Below are 12,412 nucleotides of genomic sequence, written 5' to 3' on the forward strand. Positions count from 1 at the left end.
TTACCAAGTATGCATCATGTCTCCTGGCATTTATCATCACTTTTTAAAGGGACTAGTTACTTTGCAGGGCTGCTGAATTTGTGCTATTTTATCCATGGCACACACCAGCGCTATTTGGTCTTTAAGCAAGAATGAGATGGATCACACGCTTTTCTGTGCTAAGATGCTGTGTGAAGGACACGGTCTGTGGTTGGAGAGCAAGGCCTCAGCCTTTCTTCATTAGTATTCTACAGATGGCCAGCCAAAAATCCATGCTTTGGTAAACAGGAGGACAGCATTTTAAAGCAGAGTCAACAATGAAGCAAGCAGGACTGTAAGACAAAAGACTAGGATCCATAGTAAAACCTACACAGCTGATTGACAGAGAATGGAAGTTATCAGTAGACAAACCCATAGCTGGTATGAAGAATTCTACAACATAAAGCTTAAGCACTTAAACAAAGTTTTCTCATTAACTTAGGACAATATGTTGTGAAACACTTCACACTGCCGTAACACTTATTATTTTCAATCATTTGGCCAAATACAACATAAAAAAAGAGCAACAGTAAAACTATTCATTTTAAAGGATAATCTCACAAGACATAGCAATAACAGAATATAATTTGTAACAATTTTTATTTAAAACCTTTTTTCTAAAAAAAATAAAATCATTATTACATATATTATGTAAAAATGAACAACTTTGAGTTTAGTAGCAATAATAACATTTTTAGGGTCTCTCTCTTTTTCCCTCCTTCCTTCCCTCCCCTTTTGTCTGTCTGTCTCTTCACTCACTTTTGACCCTCTCTCCAGGATCTCATATAGTTCAGCCTGGCAAGAATGATCTTCAATTTCTGGTCCTTCTGTCCTGTCTTCTACTTCCTAAGGCACACATGACCATGCCTGGCTTTATGAGGTTCTAAGGATTGAATCCAAGACTTTGTGCCATCCTAAGCAAGCACTCTACCTTCTGAGCTACATCCCCAACTCTGAGTTTTAGAGACATTACCTTGTTTCATTCAAACAAGTCACTGAGGAAAAGAGATATATCATCTTCAATTTACAGATGAAAACTAAAGTGAAAAAAGGGAGCATTCCAGACCCCAAGACTAAAATGGTTAGAAAATGGCAGTTTCTTAATTATCATAAAATCCTAGAAAGATTGCTAAAGGGTAAACATTTATATGAATCTGGTAAAGAAAATGCCCTTAAAACTATATAATATATTCCTATTAGCCACATTTAAGAGCATGAGTTTCACAAATGCAGGTCTTGCTCTTTATCTACTCATATCTCCACTGGTAGTTCATCTGCTCACTTTAGTTTATATAAAAGCCAAATCTCCCTCTCCCCCCCCCTCTCACGTTTATATTACACTGAATTAACATTTACATTACACAGGAAAAGCAAAGCCATACAAAAAAAGTCAGGTCAGGTGTATAGTACTAGATGTTTGGACTTGAACCAGCCATGTGGGGGTTTGTTTCTCTTGGGATACAAAGACACAGAGATAGTTATTCTTGAAAATTCACAAGAGAAAAACATCAAGATCCCGCCACGAAGTGAAACATTTAATTCTTAATTGTATTTACCTATCATTTTGAATAGTTCTGACAAACTATTTCTCATTTCCTTAAATAAATTAGTATATACATGAGCTATTAAAGTGCAGTGGCTTTCTACAAGAATGTTCAGATTTAAAGTGTCTGACACTCCTCATGGGAATTCTGCCTGTGGCAATACTTCCCCGTCATTTGGTATAAGTAAGTCAGTAGTAACCTCCATAGCTCCTGTTAACGTAGAGATTAGGTGTTTATACTCTCTAGCTATTGCTCCTTTCAAGGAGTCACAATAATAATCTTGTGTTATACATTGAGTAAAATGACTATAACACATACTGAGCAACTAGTGACCAGGCTGGATATCTTTATTGTTCTTGTTTTTGTTTTGTTTTTGAGACAGGCTCTCGCTGTGCATCCCTGGTTGGTCTAGAACTCACTATGTAGACCAGTCTAGACTTAAACTCATAGAGCTCTGCCTGCCTCTGCCTCCTTGTGCTGATATAACAAGGTATTTGCCACCAAGCCAGGTTCTCCTAGCTAGTTATTATTTACAGCTAATAAAAAACTACTCATTGGTTTCTAGAATCCTGGCTTCCCATGTAACAGTGAATTACTACATACATTGGAATGAAAATAAATCAAAGCAAATGGCTCAGGTCAGTCATCCTTGAATCTAAGATAGATTTTGCAGTCAGTTGTGGTATCAACCATGGTGAATGTGTACAGAAGACACATGAGAATTGTTAGGTTGTTAGAAAGCATATTAAGACAAGTGTGTTTGGGGGTCAGTTCTTCCTGATTTCTGGAGACTTAAGGAAATAAGACCACATTCACCTGGAATACACAGATCAAATAATAGTTGACAGAACTGAGCCAATGGACTCTGTATCAGTATTTTTAGATAGAGCCAAAAAAGATGACAGATTTGTAACAAATCTGCTTACCTTGCAAACGGAAAGAACATTAATATTTATCAGTTTCTTGATGGTCTGCAAAAAAATGGATAATTTAATGTAATTTTATTAGGAAAGTAATGATGTTATAAATATACTTGTGGGGCACACATCTGAATCTTTTTCAGATATTGCAAAGACCTATAAATACAATAGGAGCTGGGGTCAAAAGGTAGATTTTTGCTTTGAAAGTAAAGAGACACACTAAATCCAAAATAAAACACTTAATAATTTCCTCTCAACTAATGGGGAAATGGAGATGACTGCAGTTAAGAGTTTCAAGTGATTTTAAAAACTGACATAGTCTTTCTGGGATGTGACTCTTAGTTTTCATTAAAGGAATATACATGAATCAAGACTGCAGATTTCATTTTGGTAAAGCTAGTTTACTTCAGTCAACTATGCTGCTATATATTAACATATTTATGAGTTTTTAAACTGATTTTTTGATGTCCCAATTCTTAAAATAGAGTTATCTTAATCTAATGAAAACAATAATAATGAAATTACAGCTACTATTGATCCCGGCACTGTATAAATGACATTATAAATATTTTTCATTCAATCCTTCTAGCATTGCTATGAAGCTGCCCATTTTACATTTGTGGGTAAATACACAAGCTACCTTTGGTTAGGATCATTCCCATAAGAGCCAAGCTATGAACTGCAGATAGCTGTCAGTCTGAATCATTCTTCTACACTGTCTCACTGATACTTTCAGCTTTCTTTTTGTTATCATAATAAACAAAGACTCACATTGTCCAAGTCAGGAACTTCCAAAAAGTATTCTGGATACTCGTATGACATCCCCACGTTGTTCACTGAAATAAGACAAGACTGTTAGCTAGTATATTTATTTTAATAATATACTGAAATATTAAGATTAACCTGTCATGACTTAAATGATACATATAAAGTTATATCTAAAATCCTCATTATTCCAGTTTAAATGTTCTTTACTTCATGAAGTCTTTTGGTACTTACGACCTACATGCCTCCGCCCCTCAGGCTAACTCTCTGGAACATGTGTTCTCCCTCTGTACTAGTCATCTGTAGATAATGCCAGTCAATTGCTCTGCTCCTTATACCTTCATGTTATAGTAGAAAGAACAGAGAATGCACAGTGCAGGGGACTGGAAACTTGGGTTCTAGCTACAGCCGTGGCATAAAATGTGTGACCTGAATAAGTCATGTCCAGTTCACATCTCTGCCTGCTTACTGCTAATGTAAGAGTTTACTCAGTCATGTGACAAATATTTGCCACATGCTTGTAGGCAAGGCATGTGGTGCTAGGGACTAGAAAGGGCAGAAGGAAAGGGAAGGGTTCTCATATCATGTGTTTATAACCTAGTAGGAAGAGAATGGTTCCCAACCCAAAGAATCAATGATTTCACAACAAAGGGTCCAGTGTCACGATAGTCCATTTCTAGAGAGCCTGACTTCGAGGTTTTCTTGTGGTAGCTAGGAGGGTAGGTCAGACCAAGTATCTCTAATAAACAGTTCATGGAAGGCTGAGGTAATAGCTTTCTTTGAACTCTCCCTGCATTATCATCTAACCTCAGCTTGGCGATGTAAGATAAGCCTATAGATTATTTGAATACATTTATACATATTAGGTCCTATATTTGAATACTCAGTTATCAATGTTTTCTCTAGAAAGACAAAGACAAATACTAAATAAGGAACATTCTCAAGATGGATGAAATATCCCTGACTTTACATAAACTAATTAACTCACAAAATAGATTATCTATTTATCTACATTTAATTGCTACAAGAAGCCCATTAGGTAATTTCTAAACTATACTCTAGAAACTAAAATCCACAGCACTTAAAAAGGAACATGACCAAGATTACAGGGCAAACTATGCCAAAATTCAAACTCAGAAGTTTGACTGCAGAAACTAAACTTTAATCACTAAAACTGCCATACACCTTTACCCGTAATTCACGAACGCAAAGTGACCAGTAATAACTGGAAAATAAATACTGTTAGCAATGTTTAACAAAACCAAACCACTAGAAAAGTTTCAGTTGCAAGAAGATAACAAAATTACGATCAGTTTTCTACAGCCAGATAGACCTGATAGGCATACCTTTTCTAATAATTAAGAGTAGGAAGGAGTGAGATCGTGTTCTATATTGAACTAAATCTGTTACTGGAGTCTGCAAGGATGCCTTGAATCGTTCATCATCTGAAAACAGGAAAGCCAATGGATAGGACTCATGCCTACCCATTGGTCTAGATCAATTTTTATCTTATTCCCCCCCTCTACCAAGTGTCTCAGCAATCACACTTATAAAGGATGTTAAAAATTAAACCAAAAATTATAAATCTTTTAAGAGCCAAAACTGGTGGGCTATTTTTATTATTGTTCTGAAATCTAGAACTTTGTAAGTAGAACAGTTGACTTGCTATCTTAGCATGTGCTATAAGCATAAAATTGAACTAAGGAAGCACATAGATAACTCAGCAAGCTAGGGAGCATTATTCTGGTTAAAGTTTAACAGCAGACAGCTTTCTGATCTGCCTCTGCTAACTGAGCAAAGGAAACTAGCAATCCTGTCCGCTCATACAATGAAAATAGGGAAAGCTATCAAACAGAGCCATATTAAGAAAAAAAAAAAAACAACTCATTGGTCCATAAACTATCATGCAGTAGAACTGCATTTAGTATCCTACGTGCCCAACAAAAACTGTGAAGTCTAGAACAGGATTTTGGAGCATCAAGTCTAGATTTATGAGTAAAAACATGTCAAACTCACCATGGCAAATACAGAGTAGGGAGGAGGACTCTTGAGCCCTCCATTTCCCTGGATGCGTCTTCTGCAGTAGCATACCGGCTAGCTGTCATCTCTCCCAGGGAGTAATCAGTTCATTGTGCTGTGAACAATTGTTACTCCTCTCAGCTCTAAGGAAAGAGTAGCTCCAAACACAGTATTTTGGGATGCTGAAATTTTATATTCAAGGCACTTTGGAGTCAGCAGATACTGGATGAAGCTCTGAAGTCATCATCACTTTTTAAAGACTGGACCCACTAAATGCTCAAGTCACCAATGAAACTGAAACATCATGCCTACGATTGGAGGAATTTTATCCGAGGTCGTTATCTCTTCTCTGTACTATTCATCACTTCTAAAATCATTTCTTACCCCTCTACAACTACCTATATTCCTCCTACACTCCTTCCCTATGGGGAGGGTATTAAACTTTTAACCATCTGACTTTAACTGCCCATTTGTGGGTCTCAGTGTACATGTGTGTTAACAAATCTGCCTGCCATTTCTCCTGCTACTCCGATTGTCAGACCATTTCAGCAGGCTGTACTATCAAATCTTCTGAGGGAAACTTTGAGTGCCATCCCACTCTTCAATAACAGTTTCTTGTAAGTGCACAACACTAGGAATCTCTTGGAAACCCACTGCAGTTTTATTTTGAGACAGTAGGTGACAGCAATAACCAAACAGCAGATAGGAAGTGTTCAGGGAATGCTGAAAAGAAAGTGCTGTGAGTAGGAGTGAAAGATGGAAAGATTGCTATTATAGCTTAATCTCATTAAGAATGGGTGCAAGCAGTGCCATTGCTTTATGTACTTATTACAAGATGCTTTACAGGATTCACAAAAACAATCTCACAAGTTGTTCTAACCTTATTCAGAAAGTTGAAAATCTCTTCTAATGGGTTGTATCTTAAATTAGCATTAAAATTGCACTGTCAGTGAGTTTTGTAGCTTCTTCTTTAAACAACCACCATTCTGTGTTGCTTTCCCACCCCCCTGGGCCTGCAAAATCCTTTCAGTAGTGAATACATCATCTCATTCAGAAAGCAAAGTACATCTGTGTAACTTCAGAATTCTCATTGTCCAGTAACCAGCTCAAGGTCTTGAACACGGAAAACCTTCCCAACACTCCTTGTGAGGTTCCCAGACTGGAAGAAGCCTATCTATTGCTTCTTCTCCAGTTGCTGTGATAAAACACCCTGGCAAAAGTAACTTAAGGGGGAGACAGTCCATTTCAGCTTGCTGTTTGAGGTCATAGTCCAGCAAGGCAGGAACTGAGTGTCGGAGGAGCTGGTCACAGTTAGGAAGCAGAATGACCAATGGCATGCGCGTCTCACTTTCTCCTTTTTAAGCAGTCCAGGACCAAGCCCACAGAAATGAAGCTACCCACGTTCTTCCCACCTCAATTAACCACCCCCAGGCGTGCCCAGAGGGTAAATAATCCTTCAAGGGAATGCTTAAAGGCTTATCTTCTAGATGATTCTGGATTCCATCAAGTTGGCATTATGATCATTACAGAACCCAATAGAAGAGGTGGGGCTGAGAGAGAACAGAAGTATAGATAGAACAAGGCCAGGGGAAGTAGCAAGGCATTGGTGGCGGGCAGAGCTGCCATCCTTGTAGACCTAGTCCTCAGGGAGGGTTCTTTGCAGGGAGGACTGGCAAGGAGCTGCACTTAGCTATACTCTGAGGGCACATTTTGAATCTCAAAGAATACTATTGTCAAAGTTAAGTGCTACATTTAAAAAGAAAACTTGGAAAATGCAGACTAATTCTGGGTGTTATTTTAAATTATATCATAAATGCTTAAAATTATCTCCATATCCCATCTGTTCCTTCAAGTTCATGTGCTGCTGATGTTCATGGACCGAATCCTCTATCACAGCCAGTTGCCAGAGGTGGAATGATGTCATTAGAAAATTAGATTTCTGATATCTGGGTTGGGTATGAGGGTGGAGCAAACAATAACAAATTATTAGAAAATTAAAATCCATTCATGCACTAACCTCACACAGACCACTTTCAACTGGCTTCATTTTTTACATTAACCAGAAACATAAGAAATTAATGTGGTTTAAAAATACCTTGCCTAGTGACTGGGCTTCTAATTATAAATCACATAACATGAAGGATCTCTGTTTCCTTCTTATGACATCAAGGCAGAAAAGGATAAGCTTACACTTCAGTTACATTCATATCTATCTATCTATCTATCTATCTATCTATCTATCTATCCATCCCTATTTCTCTCTCATAAATATATATATATATATTCCAACAATTCAGAGTTTTTAGTAAAACCTATTTTGAACAATGATGTCATTTCACTATATTTTTAAATAAACTTTGTTTTTTAAAAAAAAGTGGGCTTCAGGAATAGTGAACATACCGAGACTCAGTGTCTATGAGAGTGTGTGTGTGTGTGTGTGTGTGAGAGAGAGAGAGAGAGAGAGAGAGAGAGAGAGAGTGAGAGAGAGAGAGTGAGAGTGAGTTGGGGGGATAGCACTTTCTGCCTTAAATTTTTGTAAAATGGTCTGGGGTTTGACCTTAATGGTAGAGCACTTGCCTAGCATGTAGGAGACTCTGAGGTCCATCTCCAGAACAACTTTGTAAAAGGCCAAAATTCAGAATCCAGCAGAGCCAGGGTTCAGTCCTGCTCCATCATTACTGCTTCCAAAACTGGGACATAAAGTAAGTCCTCATTATTCTTCATACATGAAATAGGGACAATCATTTCAGCAAGAGGCACAATGTGCATTGTCATGAATCCACTATTTGAAGCATATTAAAATGTCAATAAATGAGGAAAAAGCTGCTGTCATGTGGTTGTTTATCCAAGAAATATTTACTGCTCTCCTACTTTGTGCTCAATATCCGAATATGTTGCTTTTAGTATGTATGACCAGCATCAACACAAACAGATCCTTCTGGAAGGCAGAGCTCAGGGCAGCTCTCAACAGAGTAGCTGTTTATACTAGCTAGATTTATCCCAGTACCTCCTCTGCCCTCTTCACTGCATTCAACAGACCTCGTCTCACAGTTGTAGGGAGATAGTGACAGAGATGCAAAGAAATTTCCTTTTTTGCCTTCTTAACATATTGCTGGAGCTAGCACATGTTCATACACTGACAGATGATATTTGGAACACGATGTAAAACATTTTGCAAACTTTACAGTTTTCATACACTTGTAAGTAGCAATTTCCAAATAAAAGAGAGTTTACAAGGCTTTAAATTTGCAGTGCCTTTAATCAGAAATTGAAAAATTAAGACTGAGTCAGAGGCAACAGCACACACTTCCCTTTCACTGTTTAATTACAAACTGCTACGTGACTGATCCTCATTACAAAATTAGGTAAGATTTGGCACACATAAAATTGAAAGTGAGGATGCAGAAAGAGGAAATGACACAAGGCTGGTCGTTCAAAGTCAGCTAATAGGGGGATATTTATCAATTTCTATTTACATTTCTGAAATCACAGAGCTAATTATCCAGATTTAAGTTAAAGGTTCTGCTTTAATTAATGCCTTTAGTGGTGTCTGAGTGAATCAAAATAAATCTGAATTCTAACAGTCCTATGCTTACTCCAGAAATCTAGTCTCAGTCAACATATTTAGTGGGATGACAAGGCACACTCCTGGATGATGTTTCTAAGGAGTGTCCCTCTATAACTGAGCCTCTATGCCTATTCTGTCCCCATGAGAGCCTTTTACCAGGTCTCTACCTCATTCAGGGCAAAGGAGGGGCTTCTTATCAGTCATCCCTCTGGCTACTTGTATCTGCATTGAATTTCTCTCAACTGCTGGAGACAACATAGCTCCAAGTATAGTCATTTTTTTACTTTACAGAATTTTCTCTGCATCTAGAGTCTGTCTAGAAAAATGTCTCCCTATTGTTCAAGATAAAACCTAAAAGTTGCTATTGGGTGGTTATCTAATTCTAAGTAATGCACTGTCCTGAAGTCTCTACATAGAGCAGGTTATCCTTAAATTCATACAGAATCATCTGCCTCTACCTTCCAAGTGCTAGGACTAAAGGTATACATCATTCTGCCCAGTTTGGGGCACAGGAGTGTTCAGATTTATCTTCTTAGTCACTTCTACCTGTTTCTGCTGCCGCCACCCTAACAGATGACGTCACCACCTTATCTATTGGAATAGCCTTGTTGGCTTCTCCATACTCTTTGCCTTTTTCCACTTGGAAGTCAGACGACTTCCTAAAAATGTTATCACTTTGTGCTTAAAATTCTACTGCAGCTTCTCAAAAAATCCTCTTAAACTAAATTTGGCTGAGGATACTTCCATACTTTCACTCCTACTTAACAAACTGAAAACCTAACTTACATCAGGTGCAAATGAAACTGGGGATAAAAGGCTAACTGTGGTGCTTATTAGTACAAAGGACATGCTGGTCTCCAGGCTATCTCAGCATAGTAAGTCCCTGTCACAGGATCCTTGCTGGCATCCTGGCTCCTCTCAGCTCTTCTCACCACACCCTGCTACCCTAAACTTCTCCAGTTCATGGATTTCCCTTCCCTAAACTTCTCATTCCTATGTAACCGTGCCACCAGCCACATGCTCTCTTGGTCTATCCATGTTTTTCTACCCCACCCCACCCCACCTCTTTCTTGCTTCTTTTTTGCTCTCTCCTTTCATGGCCTGGTACAGTTCACTGGTCATATCTAGTCTACTATCTTCTAGATGGTTGTGAGATAATTTAACAGCTGAGACCTGGTGAGCCATAGGAATCTGGAATTTCTAGCCACCTATTCACAAGTGTAGGTGGCCTAGAGACATGCAACTTGTAGCTGGCATCTGAAATGGACACGTTAGGCACTGCCTTTGTACCTGATAACAACTCTGCTGACTATGAGTGGTCAGAGTAAGAGTTCAGCTCCACAAAAGGGAGTTTCACCTGCCCTAATTGTTAGAAAAGAAAACTATATCTTGGCAATGATAGAAAAACTGCTGTCCTACACATCCCAGCTAATAATTCCTGCTCACTCTTAAGCATCAGCCATTTATACCCGTGCCTCATGAAAAGGTGGGAGGTGGGTTCCAAGCACAAGGTTCTCTTTGTTAACTCCTAAGGAACTTGATCATGCTCCTACTCTTCCCAGCTGGTTCTCTTTACTGCACATGGAGCTTACACAAACCATGGTGCTAAGGGTAGAGAGGGTCTGAAAGCACTGGGTATGAAGGAAATTCTTACCTAGGACACTTAAAGACTTCTAAAACCTGAATCACAAAGTAACATTTTCCCCAAAGGGCCTTTCCTTGCCATTCCAGAATAAAGACTCTCACTTTTATAAAGTTAAAGAAGTCATAATGGTAGAATTTGAAAAAAACAAAGGTATTGCCTGTGCTATATTTCAAAACCACGGTTACTTACTTGGCCTTAGCAAATTACATCTGCAATGCATTGTATAGAGTCCTTCAAACCAATCTGGAACACAAATGAGTGTCTCCCCCTAGATCAAGTAAGCATTACAGCAATCATTTTGTTATCAGTTGCTTTCTTAGTCAAGGAAGTAAGGACATAATTTTCTCTAAATGGTGAAGCTTTGTAAGCTTGTTGGAATCTGTACTTATTGGCATTTGCCTGGAAGACAACAGCAGCTGCTTACTTTTTTGCATAACAGATTACAGATCTAACTTTTCAGCCTACAGCATTTATAGTTTCATTAGTTTATGGTGACCTTTCAGTATAAATTTGCATAGTACAGAGCTGTTTTCTTTCCACTTATCTCATTGAAAACTTAATGTTTCTTTTATGACAAAAGGCTTTAGCATTTTCCTTTGTAATTTTGAAAATATTAATTTTCCTTATTAAGCATCGATTATGGTCAGCACAAATTAGGCTCTAAGGATTATTATTTTTTGTAAAGAAGACAAGAAAATGGTAGGGGGATGAGAGGATGTGGGTGGAATTAGGTGAGAGCAGGAATAGAGGGAGAATATGATCAAAATATACAGGATGAAACTCTTAAAAATATATTTAAAATGTGAACTTACTAGAACATATGTAACTTGTATTACAGCTCTACTGAAGAGAGCCAAACCCATGCAAAGAAAACTCATTCTCCACGCCACTGTGCTGGTCCAGTGAAAACTCATTCTTTCTCCACGCCACTGTGCTGGTCCAGTGAAAAACTAGTCTTAGATAATCAGGCTCCAAACTATCTGCTGTGAAACTTGGATATATGTTTCCTTCCAACTATCTATAGTACCAATTGGAGCGGTGGTTCTCAACCTTCCTAGTGCTGTGACACTTAAATGAGCATCACCCCTAGAGGGTTTCTCAATAGTTTATTTTAGTAAATAGCGCTTTATAAGTGGGTGTGTCACTTACAGATTACCTTCCTATGCAATCTGAAACCTGTCATCAAGTCATACTTCTTCTATTTCCTATATTTCTGGAATCTTCCTTTTGCTGACCCTACTGGCTAAGCCAAGCCATAATTATGTTCCCTTTTACCAACGACCCCAGATTTTGTTATAGTATGCCCTATCCCAGATAAAAACTTTGCTCATTGTTCCTTTCCGACAGAACACCATACTACGTAATGACACAGACAGCTTTCCTTATTCATTGTAACAACTCTACTTCAATCATTTAAAGTACAAACTACTACCTTACAGTTTCCTACTTAATAAGGAGCTAGATCACAGGAATGATGATTCCATTAGCATTTGAGACATGGAAAAACATCTGTCCTTGTGTATATACATCAGTGCATATGTACTAAGTACTAGAATTCTAGAAAGGGGATCAGGAGGAGGGGGGAAGGCAGGGGGTGCTTGGGGGCCACATGCCCTAAACTCTTATCTCTAATAAATTTACCACGCCAGAACTCAAATTGAAGCCTTTCTTTAGTTCTATGTGGTCTGGATGAGGAAGGAATCCCTAAACAATCCCCTAGCCCTGCATCAACCTGATGTCCAACATCTCCCATCTCAAGAGTATCTATTGTTTCACAATGACTCAGTGGAAAATAGCTAAGGTCTATAAAGAACAATTACAGTAACATAAATTACTTCTAAAAGCAAGCCATTCTCCTACTACATGATGACTGTTCCCCAGTCTTCTTTCATTAGGGATTATCAGCTACCATCCTACCTAAGATAGCCTTCAC

General features: G+C 38.3%; 1 protein-coding gene across 1 annotated transcript in view; it reads right to left on the reverse strand.

Moving 5' to 3' along the window:
- Hsd17b12 (hydroxysteroid 17-beta dehydrogenase 12) overlaps positions 1-12,412 on the reverse strand; it is a 130,430-nt gene that overhangs the window by 31,831 nt on the left and 86,187 nt on the right. Inside the window, exons 5-6 of the mRNA XM_040745905.1 lie at positions 3,254-3,318; positions 2,489-2,533 (exon numbers count right to left, since the gene is read on the reverse strand). Of these exons, the coding sequence (XP_040601839.1) occupies positions 2,489-2,533; positions 3,254-3,318 (110 nt within the window). The remainder of the gene's footprint in view (positions 1-2,488; positions 2,534-3,253; positions 3,319-12,412) is intronic.

The sequence above is a fragment of the Mesocricetus auratus genome, unplaced genomic scaffold (genome assembly GCF_017639785.1).
Source record: "Mesocricetus auratus isolate SY011 unplaced genomic scaffold, BCM_Maur_2.0 Super-Scaffold_100004, whole genome shotgun sequence".
NCBI classification, from domain to species: domain Eukaryota; kingdom Metazoa; phylum Chordata; class Mammalia; order Rodentia; family Cricetidae; genus Mesocricetus; species Mesocricetus auratus.